Here is a 19,998-nt window from a genome sequence, read left to right as displayed (position 1 = left end):
ATGTCCCACAACTCTGATGTTTGAATAAAATCCTAGAGAAAAGCATTTGTTGAATCATTATAGATACTGTACATTATAGATACTATAGTTTCAGATGAGAATGCCCTTGTATAAATATTTATTGGATGTGTATTGCCTGCACATGGAGAGAAGAATCACTGTGTGATAAGAGACCCAGCATTGAACCTACTGAGGTTCTCAGTCAGATAAAGATCAAAAGGAGAGGCATGCAGGTTAAGTTGGGTGTGATGAAGCCAGGTTTCACAGTGGCTGCAGCATTATCACACAGACAGGCAGGCCGTGTGGTGGAGAGAGACAGAGTTTCTTCATCCCCTCCTTCTCCTGTAAAACCCATGGTTCTGCCCTACTGGGTGTTACCCTCCCCGGCACCCAGGCACATTTTTTACAATGTGCGCTTTTCTTAGAAATAATCAAATGTCCCGCCATCTGGGAATTCACTTTTGTTCTTATGTAGCTTGGGAAAAACATAGACTTTATGTTAATTTCCCTCTTTATTTGTCTTGGATTCCTTTTGTGTGCAAGAAGCAGGACTGTTGTGTGACTTTTGTTGCTACTTTCCACAGAAATCCAGCTCATCTTTGGATGGGTGTTTTATGGTTGTTCTTCCTATTAAATTCATGACAACAGCCAAATCTAATTGGCTAATGACCACTGTGTGCACTCACAAAGACAGATAGATATGCCATTTTAAAGTATGGAAAGGATATTATCTATATGGTATGTACTACATGTTTTTCAGTGAGTTATTTCTATTTTACTTTATGGTGTTCATACAACGTGATTCACATATTAAAGAAGTGCTGAATTTTCTCCATATTTTTCCAGCGTTCCATAAATATAGTAGAACACTGGCCTCTAGTGGAAGCCTTTCTCAATGTCAGTAATAATATCCTGATGGACTATAATTTGGTGGGTGCTTATATTTGTCCTATTTCACACATGTACACGTTTATTCATACACGTGTGAATTGGAAATGTGTTTTTTGCATATCCCAGCTGCATATTTACCAGTGACAGTTTACACAAGTGTCAGTTGTCTATGATCTACTGTAAGTGTAGAGTGACAATGGGTGAAACCACCACATGGGAAGAAGCTAATGTAGAAAATGTTAAAACTTAAATTACATAAATTAATATCTTATCATATTGGAATTTTACATAAATGAGCCATTTTACTCAAATCTCACAGGAACAAGAGTATATAAACAAATAAATATGTTAATTTATTACACTATCTAAAACACATTGTGCATGAAATAAAAGTAACAGAATAATAACAGATCACTGTTAAAACATTAGGGTACATTTTGTTTGGTAAAATTATGATCCAAAATATACAGTATAATTACTACATCTCAAAAAAATTAAGAGAAAACATATAGACATTACATCCGTTATTATTTACCAAAAGCTTTCCCAGGTAATATACTATAATGTGAACGGGGGAGGACCATTCAAGTCCCTACACTTTCAACACTAGGTAGTAAAAGACAAGTCATTTTCTCCAGGATAAACGACGACCTTTAGTTTGACTTTCTAACTGAGCCCCTTGTGCTCATAGCACCAAGCCATACTGTATTACATGTACCTGTCCTGATGTGACATCAGGAGGACATTGAGCGTGTGTCTTCAGTGTCTGAGGAATCACACTCATCTGCGGACTCTGTGAGGGCAGGGTAGGGGCGTGGCTGGTCCAGATTGACGTAGGTGACCTTGAGGCTGATGTAGTGCTCCCCCTCAAGGCCAGACAGGATGGTCAGGACAGCAGACACCAGCGTTGCGAAGCTGGGTCTCATCTCTGGGTCTGGGTCCCAGCACTGCAGCATGATGGCATACCTGGAGAGAGTTCCATATAGAACATACTATGGGGCTTTCTTCTAACAATAGAAGTACAAGTCATACATTACCATTCAAAAGTTTGGAATGTCCTTGTTTTTGTCCATTAAAAAAACATCAAATTGATCAGAAATACAGTGTAGACATTGTTAATGTTGTAAATGACTATTGTAGCTGGAAACGTCAGATTTTTTATGGAATATCTACATAGGCTTACAGAGGCCCATTATCAGCAACAATCACACCTGTGTTCCAATAGCATGTTGTGTTAGCTAATTCAAGTTTATAATTTTAAAAGGCTAATTAATCAATAGAAAACCCTTTTGCAATGATGTTAGCAGAGCTGAAAACTGTTGTTCTGATTAAAGAAGCAATAAAGCCTTCTTAAGACTAGTTGAGTATCTAGAGCATCAGCATTTGTGGGTTCGATTACAGGCTCAAAATGGCCAGAAACAAAGTCCTTCCTTCTGAAACTTGTCAGTCTATTCTTGTTCTGAGAAATGAAAGCTATTCCATGTGAGAAATTGCCAAGAAACTGAAGATCTCGTACAACGCTGCGTACTACTCCCTTCACAGAACAGCGCAAACTGGCTCTAACCAGAATAGAAAGAGAAAGGCCCCGGGAGGCCCAGGTGCACAACTGAGCAAGTACATTAGAGTGTCTAGTTTGAGAAACAGATGCCTCACAAGTCCTCAACTGGCAGTTTCATTAAATAATACCCGCAAAACATCAGTCTCAACGTCAACAGTGAGGAGGCGACTCCGGGATGCTGGCCTAGGCAGAGTTTCAAAGAAAAAGCCATATCTCAGACTGGCCAATAAAAAGAAAGTATTAAGATGGGCAAAAGAACACAGACACTGGGCAGAGGAAGATTGGAAAAAAGTATCTACAGGGACTAATCTAAGTTTGAGGTGTTTGGATCACAAAGAAGAACATTTGTGAGATGCAGAAAAAATGAAAAGATGCTGGAGGAGTGCTTGACGCCATCTGTCAAGCATGGTAGAGGCAATGTGATGGTCTGGGGGTGCTTTGGTGGTGGTAAGTGGGAGATATGTACAGGGTAAAAGGGATCTTGAAGAAGGAAGGCACTCCATTTTGCAACGCCATGCCATACCGTGGACAGCGCTTAATTGGAGCCAATTTCCTCCTACAACAGGACAATGACCCAAAGCACAGCTCCAAACTATGCAATAACTATTTAGGGATGAAGCAGTCAGCTGGTATTCTGTCTATAATGGAGTGGCCAGCACAGTCACCGGATCTCAACCCTATTGAATTGTTGTGGGAGCAGTATGACTGTAAGAAGTGCCCATCAAGCCAATCCAACTTGTGGGAGGTGCTTCAGGAAGCATGGGGTGAGATCTCTTCAGATTACCTCAACAAATTGACAACTAGAATGCCAAAGGTCTACAAGGCTGTAATTACTGCAAATGGAGGATTCTTTGACGAAAGCAAAGTTTGAAGGACACAATTATGTATAACCTTGTCAATGTCTTGACTATATTTCCTATTAATTTTAACTCATTTAATGTATGTTTTCATGGAAAACAAGGACATTTCTAAGTGACCCCAAACTTTTGAACGGTAGTGTACAAATTGCTTAACTGAAATAAAACAATATTGTACAGGCTATGTACTTATTTCAATTTACGGACCGAAAAGACTATGCGACTAAAAGCGATATGGAGACGATTTATAGCTTTTACATATTTGACGTGTTTTTTCCCCACACAGAAAAGTCAGCCATTATGTTTTGCTATCCTACTCAACTGTTGTTCTCTCAATTGTTAATCTGTATTTCAACACTTCCTATTTTTCACTGGGAGAAGGGACACATTAGATTAGACTGTTGGATGTATCATTGATAATGGGATGAGGACACATGGAAAAACATTGACGTTCAGATGTAATCTCATACCAGTAAATGTGTGTGCGTTTGGGCGCGTTTAAGGATATCTTTCAAGTGAAGCCTATTGATGATCATTAACTCCCAGACGACATTGCTTAACAATATTTGGATATGTGTGTGGTGGACATTTACAGGTTTAACACTGCAGGTTAACCTTTCCCACATCCTTTAATTACTGGCTATACTTTCCTGGTTCTCTTTGCTGCAACTGTAGAGGTGGGAAATTCATCCAGAACCTTCAGATTTTTTAAAGCATATATGTTACTGTATAACCATTATTTACCATAGACATATCATTTGTTTACTTTGAAAAGGGCTTATTTTTTTCTTTTGAGTTCTACTATGAAGTATTTTCAACAAAATTAACTGTTATCTAGACTATCATTACCACTACTTACAAAGGGTCAGGACAGAACTGTGGTTGGGGGAGTCTCCTGCCTTTCAGCAGGTAATGTGTGATGTCATAGGGGTCCACCTCTGGGTAGGGGCTTGCTCCTCTGGTTAACATCTCCCATATCAAAACCCCAAAGGACCACTGTAATAGGAGGTCATGATGAAAGTTAGCATGGTGAGAAATGATTTGAGTGTAATATAAAGTTGCTCTTATTGCTGTGTAGTATCACTGTAATTAATAGCCAGTCCTAATTCCACAACTGCTGCCTAATTCTTATTATGTTATCAGAAAGTAATTCCTTCACTTACTACGTCTGACTTGGCAGTGAATTTCTGTGTCTGTAGGCTCTCAATGGCCATCCATTTGACTGGTAGCTTGGCCTTCCTGTGGTCCTGAACACTGTAGTACTCCTTATCGAACACATCCCTGGCCATGCCGAAGTCTGCCACCTTCACTGTGTACGACTCATCCAGCCTGCACAGACAATAGTAAGGGCAAACATAAGGGTCACAGATTGGTGATCTGTGAAAGCAAGCCTGCAACTATAGTACAGTAGCATTGCTAAGTAAAATAAAACCAGTTTGCTTATGTCAGGACTAATGTATAGTTTAAAGTGGTGACTAGCCCCAGTCAAAGAGAACTGAAGTGACTGCTCAACCCTGACTTACATGCAGTTGCGTGCTGCGAGGTCTCTGTGCACAAACTTCATATGTGCTAAGTACTCCATCCCCTTGGCAACCTGAAGCCCAAAGCCAATCAGGTCTTTCACCGTGGGGTTCTATAGGAAGAATCAATACCACACAATAAAGATGTCGGTCACATAAGCCTTGAGATATATCACTGAGGTGTTAAGGAGATCCCTTGTATGCTGATAAAAGTGAACATTGTATTGTAGCTACTGTTTGGCGCCGGCTTCCTCACCCTTTTCTCACAGCGTATGAAGTGGCGGAGGTCCCCGTGCTTCATATAAGGTAGTACCACCAGGGGGAGCCCCTCCTGAGGCAACAGGATGCCCAGCAGAGAGAGAACATTGGTGTGATGGAACCCCTTCATCAAGATGCCCTCCTTCAGAAACTGCTCTACCTCTTCTACATCTGTTATCCCTGATATGGCACACACACATGCACGACACATGCACAACACACGCACACACAAATGCATGCTCATATGCAGGGCACACACATAAATGAACGTAAAAACTGCTTATGAACAGTCAACATTTACAGATAAAGCTTAAAAACCCTAAACAAACCACATTAAACCTAGTGTACATTTTTAATTATTCCTGCGTATGAGCAGGGTTGTTCCATGTTTACCCAGCTGGTCACATGTACAGGTGACTAATACTCAGTCCACCTGGTTCAGATCTAGAACATTGTGAATCAGGGAGGAGGTGCTCACTGTTCAATGACTTGACTGCACAGTGGATTTCTCTGTTGTTATGGTCTGTGAAGTAGCCATGGTAAACTGTGCCAAAATGACCTGGTGAGATAAGAGAACATTATTATCATCAGAAACAAAATTCAACGACATACTGTATATCACGTCATCGGTGTGAGTCCCTATTATGATCCATGAACTTTAAAATTGCTGATTTATATGCTATAATAACACCCTCTATCCATCAGTCAAGGTAGTATGGGAGTAGTAGCCTATATGCATTTGATTAAAAAGCACTCTGTGTGCTGTACACACTGTAATGAGACTGACCCTTGCCGATGATCTGGTGGTGCTGGACGATGAGCATGTCTGCTGGGATCAGCACGTCCTTCACCTCCTCCAGGAGCTCTGGTCTAAAGCTGGAGATGGAGATCTTCTCAGGGGGCATGAGGGGGGTGAGGGTGGGGTCCATGCTGCCTGCAGCATAGGCCGGGCTGGGGAACACCACTGGGCTTCCCAGAGCCGAACTTGGCCTCTGAGGCAGGACTACTAGAGTGGTGAGGGGCAAGGTCAGTAGAGTTCCTTCAGCATGTGTAGATAATTAATTTATGTCAGTATGTGTAGATTTCAACCACTGTTGTTGAAACCTAAGAATAGAAATTGAACGAGACAAAATGGATTGATAGATCCCCTACATAAAATATGATATTAGCCAATTACAGTCTCACCTCTTCTGTAGTCCCCTACAGGTGACAATTCCACACTACTGCTGCCGGGGCGGTTGTGGTTATGAGCCAAACGGGTCTCCACCTGAGAGGCTGGAAATTAGTTTTCAATCATAAACCAAGGGAGTAGGGAACCGCATCAAAAGTCAACAAGACAATGTTAGCTACCGCTGTCACTGTGCACGACTGTGGATGTCCTACTGAAACCAGTTGCATAAGACATCCTCATTACCAGTCATGGGGTTGTGTAAGATGGCCTGATTAAAGTCCAGACAGACATGGAAACCCACCTTTCTTCTGCTTCCTCAGGTGCTTCATGACTACGAAGGCCAGCACGGCCCCCGCCACCAGGGCCCCCAGTATCCCCAGTACGATGCCCACCATGTAGTGGTTACTGACCAGGACCACTGTCCCAACGTTGTGAACCTGCCCATTGATGGAAATCTGGGGGAGGATAGATCAAGACTGCTGCCAGACTACTGTCTGGTTTTCCTCACTTAAACACATATTTAGGGAAAACCCAATAGTAGGATGTTTATTGCATGAATCTATGTAAAGCTGTTGACATACTCTAATGTTGAATGGACAAGATAGTTTCCATGTTACTAACTTACCTTCACAGGCAGTCCACTGATGGTTACGTTTCTAGGGATCCTGCAGGTGATTTCATTGTCCAGAACTTTCGCGTCACAATCCACTCCTCCCACTGTCATAGTGATTGTCATGCAGGAACTCACAAGATTCAGTTTCTGGTGCTGTGAGGGTGAAGAAAAAAAGAGTTCTGAGTTTTTCTTCTTGAAAAGGTTTAAACAGTATGTAAGCAATAAAAACAGTATTCTTACTCCTTCTGACAGTAAGTTGCAGTCAAATAGACATGACACCATTAACATTTTGTTGTTATGGCACTGTTGCACTTACATGTAGTGACACTTCATCTTGTCCAGCATACAGCCTAAGTACATGGCCGTCAGTTTCAAAGGGTATTGGCTCGCCATAGGGGTGGTAGGAGAACTCTCCATTCCACAGTCCAACAGCTCCATCCATATCAAAGGAGAGCTCCCCTTCCTCTGTCTCTTCCCGGGGGAAAGCAGGGGTTATGCACTCCATCCGTGTGGGCAACGACTTGCCTTTGCACTCCTGGAGGGAATTATAAAAATAGCTGTATGAATATGATTATATTATGTATACTATAGAGATAAAACATGTTTTCATCTCTATCATGTACACAGTATGTGGTAGTATAATCTTCCAACGAGATCTTACTCTGGTGACAGGCTTCAGGTGGCTCTCATTGGGCCTAAAGCGGATGATGGTCCTGTATACAGAGTCCAAGTTCTTCCCCTCAATGATTATCTTTGACCCCCTGGAGAGTGGAGAGACGATAACATAACAGATTTTACAGAGACCCAGCAGCAGGGCTTAGATCGTTCAACCTTATCTCATGGTTGAGATGGTAACACTGATCGTTGAGACGGGTCATTCCATATAGTGAAGAAGCCTCACTGGCTTGGCCTACCTGTCAAAACTACAGTCTGGGAGGACGGCTGTGACCTCGGGGTTCTCTTTGTAGTAGAAGACCTTGGTGGTGAGGACGGGGGACTTGTCTATGAACACACTGAGGGGGACATCCCTCACCTCCGAGATGGGCTGAGACAGACAGATGATTGAGGACATGTTCCCTCTGGGCGCTGTGACACTGGAGACCGGTGGAGTAGAGGGAAAGTCCAGGGTTAGTGCTCCTACAGGCAATACTATAGGATGTAGGTTCACCTCACTCTACATGTGGCTTTCACATCTGACACATTAAAAAGTTTAACAGACAACTTAAAAGATATACTGGTAGACTTTTTGAAAAAAAATATCTATATATTTCCCCCACAGTGAGTTAGTCATCAAAACAACTAGTTTTTCATTCACTCCCTGTAATTGAAAGGTTTAAAGGTAAAAACAAAAAAAAAGTTATAATAAGTAGTCTGAGCACAGTCAGATCAAAATCAGTTTCCAATACTGACATTACTGTACAAACAAAAGCTGGGACAAGCATGCGGCTCTCACAGGTAAATAGTAGACAGTGAATTATGTCATAAACTCATAGAAAAAAAGGTGCTATCTAGATCCTAAAAGGGTTTTTCAGCTGTCCCCATAGGAGAACCCTTTGAAGAACCATTTTTGGTTTCAGGTAGAATCCTTTTGGGTTCCATGTAGAATGCTTTCCACAGAGGGTTCTATATGGAACACAAAATAGTTCTATCTGAAACCAAAAAAGGTTCTACCTGGAACCAAAAAGGATTATCCTATGGGAACAGCGGAAGAACAATTTTGGAACCTTTTTTTCTAAGAGTGTACAGTCAGGTATTTTAGAAGTCCAGGTTAGAGAAAACAGACTTGGGTGAAACCATCACAAGAGAGACATAATAACATAACCAGTAACTGCATCTGCCCACCTGGTGATTGGGCAGGGCTCTCCATTCAGAGTGACCCTTCTGGTCTTCCCAGCGTCCAGGTGAGGCCCAGTCACAGTGATCAGAGTTCCCCCAACACGAGGCCCGTAGTTGGGCTGGATCTCTGTGATGTTGGGAATCTGCCAGAGGGAGCAAAATGTCCCCAATTTAATCAAAAGGCCATTCATCAAGTATTGCTGATAATGTGATGGTGACTTTGTATGTACAACAGAGGATACTTCCAAACTCACTTGATATTTACAATATGTTTCTGTTACATGCAATAATATATTTTATTATTAACAGAGGCATAATTAAATGAATCACCCAACTACAACTAAGCAGTTAAATCAACGGTAGGTTCAAATTACCACAAAGGTAAATCCTGGCATCTCCGCGTTCCCGTCGATGGAGTAGCGGCCCTCCACCTTCCCCTCTTGCACCTCTACAGTGATGTTAACTGGTTTGGACAGCTCAATGGCCCCAGAGCGAATCTTACACACCAGGCTAAGGAGCGGCACAAGAACAGGCTCATCAATATGTCAGTGTCAAATTAACATTGATGCATCAGAAATCACCACGAGACATGAATACATTTCGGTTTTATTAACATCTATGTTGCATTACTAGTTGAGTAAAACCTACCTACATATAATAAACCTACTGTATACACTGAGTAAACAAAACATTAAAAACACCTGCTCTTTCCATGACATAGACTGACCAGGTGAATCCAGGTGAAAACTATGATCCCTTATTGATGTCAATTGTTAAATCCACTTCAATCAGTGTAGATTAAGCCTTAAGACAATTGAGAGATGGATTATGTATGTGTGTCATTCAGAGGGTGAAGACCTGCAATGCTGCTGGGTTTTTCAGATTCAACAGTTTCCTGTGTGTATCAAGAATGGTCCACCACCCAAAGGACATCCAGCCAACTTGACACAACAGTGGGAAGCATTGGAGTCAACATGGGCCTGCATCCCTTTGTAATGCTTTCAACACCTTGTGGAGTCCATGCCCCAATGAATTGAGGCTGTTCTGAGGGCAAAAGCGGGGATGCAACTCAATATTAGGAAAGTGTTCCTAATGTTTGGTATACTCAGTTTAAGTCAATATGTCTAATATGATTCACTGTGTATCTCTGTCATAGTGAGTGGTACTCACTGAGAGAGTTCAAACTTAGTCCAGGGCTAAGAGAGTATCTACACTTAAACATTCTAAAGTGGGCTAGCACCAACCTTGGCCCAGGACTAGCTGGCCCTGCTTTGGAGGAGGATTAGCACCGACTTTTCGGGGCTAGCCAATCACAGAGTTCTACTGTTACCTAATTTGAATTTGCTACTCCAGAAAAGTGACATTTGGTTTCAGTTAATCCTGCTTGTGGGAAAACAGGCTAAGTTAACCCAGGGCCAGTCTTTGTCTTGGACGAAGAACAATGAAGTGTGAAAAAGCCTACTGTGTGTTGTTGCTCTTCAGTGGCAGCACAGCACAGGCTGTCTGTCCCAGTCTGACCAGGTGGGTTCTGGAGCTGATGGCAGGCCTCAGGGGAGACTGGAACTCCCAGCCACACAGAGTCAGCTCTGACTGACCATCAGGGGGAGCCATCTTGGGGAAGAACTAAACCAAACAGGAACAAACAGACTCAGCATATGACCAACAATAACAACTTAGCATAATAACCACATACAAATACAACGTTATGGTCACGTTATGCTCAGGTAATCTGTGAATATGGACAATCTCAAACATATCTTTAGGATAACCAAACATGCATATGACTAATGACATTTCTAGCCAGCATTAACAACCATGGTATTGGTGGGAAGCTAATTGCTCCAATCTAAACTGCATTAAACAAACACATCCCTCTCCCCAGTTCTTCTCACCCCGGTGATACCAGGGGGGCAAGACTCATTCCTCCAGCGGCCACTGCACTCCTCCTTCCAAGAGCACACTCCAGAGCACCAGCCACAGCCCATGAACTCAGGGGCCATCAGGCACATTGCACAGGTCATGAAGTGCTGGCAGCCTGGCCCCCTCTGAGGCACCTGGATCACCTAACAGCCAAAGAGAGAGATTTGATTAACTTTGATCAAATCAAAGAGTCACTTTGATTACTGTGTACAGTGTATTTACTAACTGTAACAGATTTTGAACAGGCTTTTCCATACCTTGTCTCCAACCACAAACAGTAGAGATTCTGACGAGTACACAGCAGCAATGGAGGAGACCCTCTGGTTCTCTACCAAGGTGTAATTAGCAAAGATAGTAGGGCTTGATCTTCTCAAAACAAGCTGACAAAGAGACAGAGCAGATAGTTAGTAATCTATCAAAGAAGGGCTGGACTGTGTTCACATTTTTTATTCATTAGATCAAATGGATCAGGATCACACACTATTGTGAGCTCTCTGTCCCCCTCCATACCTGCAGGAGCCGTCCAGTGGAGGTGCCAATGTGTGCCACGGTCTTGTTCTCAATGGTGGTGACCAGCAGTGAGGTGAGCAGGACATCATTCATCTGCTTGTTGAAGAGGTCCACTCTGTAATAAGGCTTAGACACCATGCTGGGGTGGTCCCTGCAGGTGGCGTTGTTCTCCATGCTCTAGTAACAGGGAGATAGGCCATAGTAGATAGGGAGACGATGTACATTTTTAGTAGGGCCAGGAGAATACTTTTGCAATCCTTTTTTCTAAGAGTGTAAATAACAGAAAGCAAAAAAAATATATTATCTTGATGCATGTACAAATTGTGTTCACATTTTGTAACAAAAGCCCTCCAGCTCCAACCTGTTGGCTAAAGTGCTTTAGTAAACGTAGGGCAGTATATGAGGGTACTTGACATCAGGCCTTGAGGCACTACAGCCTACTGCTGTTGTTTTGTAAACAAATGTGGCATGAAAGTTCTAGGAACAAGGAACTAGATGAGCAGCTTTTCTGATGCCAAGTGAACAAGGAAGAAAAAGTTGTAACGTGTCTGGCCTCAGAGGCCACAGTGATTCATAGCGCTACTATATTCTAGTGATCACTCTGACGTGGTACAATTAAACCTATTATTCGATCCATCTAAAGAGGTACAAATAACATGATAACGAAGCAATCATTGTCTCAGATTTCAAGTTACAACAGTCAAGAATATGCACACAAGCTGTTGTGCAAATTAGGAATTCTCCAAAAAGGCAGTTGAATCAAAAACTAGAAGAAGAAGGATATAGCTAAGGAACAGTATATACTCATTAGTTCAACATAACTGCTTGTGGTGTTTGGGAATCAGTATCTGTACTACTGACACAAAATGTAATATGTCGTATGATCAGAGTGTTTTTTCTGACTGTCTCGGGAACTTGTAAAAAAAGGTGTTTTCTCCCACAATACTGTACTAGGAAAAGATTGGTTAAGGTGGGTTTATTTCCATGGTTTCACAACATCTGGGTGTGCTGGAGGTAGAGGGCAGACAGTGAGGCAATAACCAGACAACGGTAAGCACTCAATGCAATGGGCCAGTAATAGTACACTGAAACAGACTTCAAATTATACAGTCGGGTCCCAAATTATTGGCACCCTTGATAAAGATGAGCAAACATTTTTACACATTTTATTATTTTAATTATTTACATTTTAATACTAATACAATTGGTCAGAGGTTTTGTTTGACAACTAATAACCTCCGCATGCGAGGATAGTGACACTGAGCATTTTTGTCAAATGTTTTATGAGATTGGAGAACACATTGGGAGGGATCCTAGACCATTCCTCCAAACAGAGAGACCATTCCTCCATCTTTCCAGATCCTTGATATTCTTAGTGTGCGATTAAGGACTACCCTCTTCAATTCAAACTACAGGTTTTCAATGGGGTTCAAGTCCAGAAACTGAGATGGCCATTGCAAAATGTTGATTTGTGGTCAATTTACCATTCCTTTGTAGATTTTGTTGTGTGTTTGGGGTTATTTCTCTTGCTGGAAGATCCACTTGTGGCCAAGTTTCAGCCTCCTGGCAGAGATAACTAGGTTTTTGACAAAAATGTCCTGGTACTTGGAAAAGTTCTTGATGCAATTGACCTTAACAAGGCCCCCAGGACCAGTGAAAGCAAAATAATCCCAAAACACCATATTTTGCAGTAGGTATGAGGTTATTTTCTGCATATGCATCTGTTTTTCGAGCACCAAACCACCACTGGTATGTGTGGCCAAAGGGCTCTGTTTTCAAGTCATCTGACCACATAACAAAATATATCCACTTCAATAATGCCTACTACACAACAGGTAATGACACTAAAAGGAAGTGTAGTTGTTCTTGTGAGAAGCAGGGTTATTGGTATCAGCTATGAGCTACTGTTGGAGAGGGAGGGGCCAGGATTTCAGATTCCTGTAAATTCCAGCTGGCAGGCCACTCCTGCCCTGAATTGTGAAAACACACAGGAACAGAAAAGTACTGTAAAACATGGTAGAGGTGGCCTCAGTTGCCTTCACCTAGAATTACAGTATTGCAGAATGAGAATCTAATGAAGGATTTTCGTTCATCCACCCATTTAATGTCAAGTGTGACTAATAGTGGATGACAGGAGTTTGTTGGCAAGTTCTTAATTTGGCATAATACTTCGCTAATGAATCTGGCAAAGACAACATTTCAAGCTGTCAACCATCTTCAATATCATTGGAACCTCTAAATTTAGTCAATAGTTATCTGATGCACATAATGTGGCTAAATGTCAAACTCTCCAATGGCCTTACAGGAACATTCCACATTCAAGGAGGTTCATGGCCAGGCTTCCTTCAGTTTGTAGGAGGCTGAATGTATCTCCCTGGAAAAGCATCCGATTGAGCGAAACAGCACCCCTCTGTCTCAGTATTGAGCGAAACAGCACCCCTCTGTCTCAGTATGTGTACGCACTCTATCTGATGCCAGTTTGGATTTGGCTTCAAACCAATCACAAGCCAAACGTAATTTACAGAAAAAAATGTAATTATTGCATCTCATTGTGTTGTTGTCCTCCGGTGGCTAACTAGCTAGCTAAAATCGTCCCTTTCCTAAATTACCCATGGATCGAGATAGGGATTTGGACTAGTGGTTTTACTTAATTCTCCGTACTGGCAAATTATTATAATGGTGATTCTGATCTAACCATAAATTCATATATTGTGTCCCTGGCCTGAGAGGATGGAAGTTCAAAATGTAGCTAGAGGTAGTAGGCTAATGTTAAACTAGCTGGCCTGGCGCGTCATTGCCCATCAAAGGAAGTTAGACTAACGAGCAAGCATTTTAACCAGGTAACCTAGGACAACTAAAACTAAAAGTGTGTACTGTATGACAGAGTCATAAAAGAGAGGACGATGGCATTGGCGTTTCAGGGTGAGTCAACATGTTAATCAGTACCATGGACAGCCATATCATATTTAGATTACGTTGATTGGGCTAAATCGTTTTTTGGTATCTTAGTTGTCACTGTATTAGACTAAACATAGGTGATTTGATGATGTGGAAATATTGACGTTGAAATGCTGCTGGAATTAGTGGAGGCAGCTCCTGTTTTCTTTGCGACTTGCAGTAACTTTCTCTGGTTCTAAATCAATAGTTGTTTAGTAGTCTGAAAATGTTGGAAATATTAACTTGCTTGACCATGTAACTGTTTGTTTTGTGGACTTCACCAGGCAGATGTTGCTCTCCGGTTTTGTGATGAAACAAAGGTGTGGATGAATTTATTCTGCCACTGTGTCTTCTTATTGTCTCGGCCTTACGCCTATATATCACGGTGACAATCAAAAATGTTGTTTAATTGCCAGATTAATGAGGCATAACATTCATTTGACTGACAATAGAACATTGCCAAAGGCACTGTTAAAGTACATGTGCCATGAGACATTTATTCAAAGACACATATCTGGAAACAAGTTTAAAAGCTAACTAACTCCCAAATACATTGGCCTCTGTCCAAAATCCTGTTCCTTTTCAGCTGTTTTCTTGTGTTGGAATAATGGTGTGTCCTTTTTCCATAAAGCAGTTTTACATCCTAAGAAAATAGCTTCCGGACAAATTGATTGCTCCCTAGAGGAGTTAAGGAGTCAGAAGTAGGGTTGCAAAGCTACCGTTAGTTTACCAAAGTTACCAGAATCTTCAGGTATTTTGGTAATGAACAGAAAATCTATAGCAATCTATGGTAAATTTTGTAATTTATACTTGAATAACTTAAAATATATATATATATTCATATATACTATTCATTTTTTATATCAGTGTCCATATTGTCCCTGAGTTTTTAATAGATAGGCCATATGGTTCAAGAGAAAATTGCCTTTTTACTGAGAAAAAAAAACACATCTACTCATCAATGGCATTATAAACCAAACAAAAACATCACAACTGCCACTGATTTGATGCCCAAACATTGACAAAACATACATATTGACATTGTAAAATAAATAAAATTGTGTACAAAATATATAAAGGATATTTCATGCTGAAAACCTCATACTAAACACCAATGCTATTCACTAAATTGAATAGACAAAATATTAGCTGACAACAGAATAATTTTGATTAAGCCTTATGGATGTGTCATCTGGGCAAAGCTGTCATCAAGGCAAAGGGTGGCTACCTTGAATAATCTCAAATATAAAATATATTTTGATTTGTTTGATACTTTTTTGGTTACTACATGATGCCATATGTGTTATTTCATAGTTTTGAAGTCTTCACTATTATTCTACGAAGTAGAAAATAGTAAAAAATAAAGAAAAACCCTTGAATGAGTAGGTGTGTCCAAATTTTGGGCTGGTACTGTATGTAAGGTATTATTTTTTATAAATTTATAAATTTGAAAAAATGTAGAATACAATTTTCGTAGAATAAGGATGTAACGTAACAAAATATGGAATATGTCAAGGGGTCTGAATACCTTCCAAATGTACTGTAGAATATACAAATGATCTTATATCTTCATCTACACAGGAATGAGAGCTGTTAAAATAATCTGGATTACTGCCATAAAAGGAGTACAGAATGTTCCAGTCCTACAGACAGCTCCCACTTATCTCCTGGTGCACTCATTATCCTTTACACTGTTTCACACTTTTGTAAAACTTTTTTTATATAGTTATCAGTGGATCACCCACTCTCACTGACTTCACAGACAAGTCTTCATTTTACCAGTCCAGCCAGGCATGTACGCACGCATCTGGGCTTCCTCTCTGTACTGCTCAAGCAGCCAAACTAACGTTTACTCAGTCTGTCACAAATATTAGAGTGCAGTAAGCCTGTAAGCGAAAAACTACATGCTATATATGCATTTTGGAGACATACTGAACAGACGGAATATACATACAGTATATAACACAATTTATCAACACCTCTCTGGAGAAACCTGTGTGAGTGTTGAGTGGGTGGGCTGGTGAACTCACCTCATGAGGACAGCTCTCGCAGGCCTGGAAGTGGCACAGTCCCCGGGACAGCTGCTCTGGGCCGGACTTACAGCAGTCATCCACCCCGTCATCGATAGCCTTGTTCACGTTGTCCATGGGAAAGGCACAGAGGGCTGAGTCATGCTCTGTGACCCCGTTGTCATCTGTGACAGCGAACACTCCATACAGGATGTCATCCTCTTCCTCTGCCCCTAGTTCATCTGCCAGCTCCCTGCCTGCCTTCCCAAAGTGGGCTGCCTGCACCACATTGTAAACCACATCCTTAAAGGCCTCGCTCCCGCTCACCGTGTTCCTCTTCCTCCTCCGCTTGGGTTCGAAACGGCACTCCAGAACCACCTCCCGGTATCTTCTCATCTCCCACTCGCTCCTCGGCAGGCGGCCCAGCCGAGTCTGAAACGGGGAGAACTCCTGGTCAGGGCTCTCTCTCTGGACGGACAGGAAGTAGACAAACTCCTGGGTGAAGAAGCTGTAGACATACTCAATGTTGTAGGTCCTGCGCAGGTTAGGCAGAACGGTCAGTCCCCGCACATCGCTGTAGAACCCATCTTCTGTTGCCAATGGTCGGCGCACTGATATGGACTTCCTGCCATATCTCTGTGTAACACTGTCATTGACAGTGGCAGCCACAAAAAAGTATACAGTCTGCCCCTCCTCCACCATGGTGACTTTGGTGCCCAGCGGGCTGGCAAGGCAGTCAGGGCAATAGGCAGCAGAGTTAGATTCTTTTCTGAATAAACATTTTGAAGAATTCTTATTGGGTGCTTGTCCATCTGTCTTAAGTTGGTGAAAATGGCACACACCATATTGAGAACTCCCACAAGAATATAAATACATAAAGAACGTATCCAACAACAATACTTCATTGTCAGTGTTCTCTAGGAAGTTGGGATCCTTGTCAACATCACACAAATTGCAAATCTTACACTCAGGGCTGCCCACAGGGCCTGTAGGAAGCTCCCACACCTTCTCCAAACTCATGTTCACAGCTTCGACCACATTCTGAGATGCAACATACACTTCCTGGTATATTGAGTTGGTCACTATGTTTTGGATGGGGCTTTTTGTTTGGAAGAAGGGCATGGTGTAGGCCACAGAGAAGTTGACAGGGCTAGGGGCTGTGGAGGGACAGGTGTCCAACGCAGAGGCCAGGACAGTCTGGAGCCAGACACATGTCAACCACTGGGTGGCCCAGTGGACCATCTCCAATCTGGGACACAGAGAGAAGGGAGCACTGACGTCTTTGGGTTACCTCCAGGTCTGATGGTTGGACAATGTCATCCTTATTGAGACCAGCTGCAGATCTCTGAAGAGACTAAAAAAGATGAATTATTAAAGTAGGACACCCAGACAGTCCACAAGATTGCAGTCAATATGACTCCTAAACTGTAAACATAATGGGATTTTATCTAAAAAACAAAGAGCTGAGTACTTTCTGGTCAAGCCAAATATGAGAGAGACAGTGATGAAGAGACGTGTGGTGATAAAGAGCCAATGTTAAAAGCTTCTGCTGAATCATAGTAAATAAGGAAGGGAATGTAAATAAATATAGGAAATGTTTAGATACCGGTAGCCAAAGAGAGCTGTGTTGGTATTACACAGTATGTGTCTGTGAAACCTTTTCTTAATTAACAATCTGAATTATTTCATAAAGTGCCTAAAAATGTCATGCTCTGTCCTCTGTCCTCACAACCTAATAATGTAAAAGCCCTAGAAATGTCAAAAAGCATCTATCCCAATGTGTTCTCATACGAAGGCTATAGTAATTCAAACCCTCTGTCTTTCTAGCTCAATACAGATCAATAATCCAGACTTCTTCTAATTCAATAGAATAGTAATCTCCCTGGAGATTTTAATTTTCCTAGAGGTCTTTACATTCAAATGATGAATGGGTTGAAATACATAATTGCTCATCAATTACAGCTAGTACTGAAGTTGACCAAAGCACTCCATGTCCCCTGGACATTCTGCATTTTAATTGAGCCTGATCCCCTGGGTTGATGTTTAACTGGACACATCATAGCAATGTGGCACTCAGGGACCTGGGCCTCTCTACTTTGCATTCCTGTCACAACCACTACGTGCCTTTCTGGGAGAAAGATGGTCATACAATACGTGCCTTCTAAGTCCCACATGAACATGGGAGCTTCTCAAAAACGTGTTGTGCAATTTCAACAACAGAATAATTATAAGGAGGTTAACTACCGGTATATAATAATCTTCATGATACAGTAAAAATACCTATAATAATTTGCCTTTAGACTTGATTGAAAATTGGAAATATACAACATCAATAATATACAACATCAATAATTCATTGAATTGCACTGGTGTACATGTTACATTATAACACCTGCAACTTCATGTCAAACCAACTGAGGTTTAGTGTTTAAAACCAGAAGGGACATGGGTATACATATTAATAGGACTGATTGACTTTCTGCATGCTCATGGTTAATAAACCAAAGGTTTGAAATTGAGTTTCCATTCATTGCCATTTTTAGGTAGGCATGTGATGCATTGTAATCTGGTTTTGGTCATTGAAAAGTCACAAATAGCATTACCTTAGCCTTTTCAGGTTCTTTCTACAAATGTCATTAGGAGAGTAGAGCATTAGAATAGGCTATGTATCAATGAATACAGTGGAGTACAGTACTTTGTCTATGCAGCTTGGTCAACTGTCTGAGCCATGAGTCTGCCTGGGAACATCTCCAATAGCACTAATGTATTAGCTATCCAACTAAACTGCGATGTGATTAATAGGTTTATAATTCTCACAGCTGCCCTGTTAAACATGCAATAAGGCAATACGAGTTTATCTGACTTGTAGGAAATGCCATGTGTATATCATCATAAAACAGTTGAGGTACACAATTCCTCCATAAAACCAGGTAAATACATACAGTAGTTGTCAATACAATATTATATATATTATTTGTTTTCAGCATATCTCAACCTAGTTCTAAAACTGACAAAAACAATATAAACAGAAAGAATGTTGTCCTTCAAGTGGAGTAGAGACAACACAGTTGACACACACTCCCTGGCTGAATCAGCGTCATTTCAACTACATTAAATTGAACCAACGCCGAATAGAAGTTGAATTGACGTCTGTGCCCAGTGGGAGGTTTGAAACACCCAATGTAGACCAGTTACTGGGAATCTATCATAGAAAAGCGTATATTATATTTCAGATTATTAAATCATATCAGTGTGAATATAACCTTCTTCTGAATCCAAATTGAATTCATTCGATGTCTAAATCACAGTATAGCTGGGTGAGGAGGGAGAACGAGGAAACTCATCTCAAATTATATAAAGCATTTTACGATTTTACTTACCTGTTTGAGCTAATGAAAATAGATCACGAATCTCTCATTTGGCTCTGACTGCATTGCCAAACTCTTGACGGCGCGCGGACTTTAACATGTAAGCCTACTTTTTCACTCCACCGATAGGCCTATTGATTCTAATACAGCATTACATGAGCCTGAATTTTCCCAAATAATATAGCCTACCCTATTCAAAAAAGTATATTCAAAAATGTAAACAGTTCTTAATAATTCCATGCACAAGTTGAACCATAGACGACATGCAGTACTCCTAAAATGAGGGAACGCACGCCCCTCCTCTTGGCGCGCACTAGTAATACAGTGTAGCATCTGCCAAGTGCATAAAATGATAGTGAAATTGATGAAGCTTGCCACTTGACTTCAAAAATGTATTTCCTATTCATTTATTTACAAAGAAAAAAAACTTTTGGGGATTTAACATAAATATATGAATGAGTAGTCCATGTGCAATTGTTGAAAGTAACGAAATAAAAACAATTTAAAAAACAATTTACAATAAAATCTTACCAAAGAGGGGGTAAAAAAA

The 19,998-nt window shown here is 41.2% G+C and overlaps 1 protein-coding gene across 1 annotated transcript; it reads right to left on the bottom strand.

Moving 5' to 3' along the window:
* Positions 1-1,173: 1,173 nt before the first annotated feature.
* Positions 1,174-19,737, bottom strand: LOC139369881 (macrophage-stimulating protein receptor-like). The gene is made up of 21 exons (XM_071109163.1): positions 19,461-19,737; positions 16,102-17,434; positions 11,135-11,311; positions 10,882-11,004; positions 10,597-10,767; positions 10,167-10,327; positions 9,079-9,214; positions 8,711-8,847; positions 7,783-7,962; positions 7,530-7,629; positions 7,185-7,403; positions 6,881-7,021; positions 6,557-6,710; positions 6,270-6,359; positions 5,872-6,090; positions 5,563-5,643; positions 5,083-5,264; positions 4,830-4,939; positions 4,470-4,635; positions 4,166-4,302; positions 1,174-1,857 (listed from the first exon to the last, which is right to left on the bottom strand). The coding sequence occupies exons 2-21, from the start codon at positions 17,320-17,322 to the stop codon at positions 1,626-1,628; spliced, it is 4,137 nt and encodes a 1,378-aa protein (XP_070965264.1). The 5' UTR covers positions 17,323-17,434; positions 19,461-19,737; the 3' UTR covers positions 1,174-1,625.
* Positions 19,738-19,998: the final 261 nt, after the last annotated feature.

This window comes from Oncorhynchus clarkii, chromosome 17, assembly GCF_045791955.1.
Source record: "Oncorhynchus clarkii lewisi isolate Uvic-CL-2024 chromosome 17, UVic_Ocla_1.0, whole genome shotgun sequence".
In the NCBI taxonomy this organism is placed as follows: Eukaryota; Metazoa; Chordata; class Actinopteri; order Salmoniformes; family Salmonidae; genus Oncorhynchus; species Oncorhynchus clarkii.
This window is presented reverse-complemented; position numbering and strand designations above follow the sequence as displayed.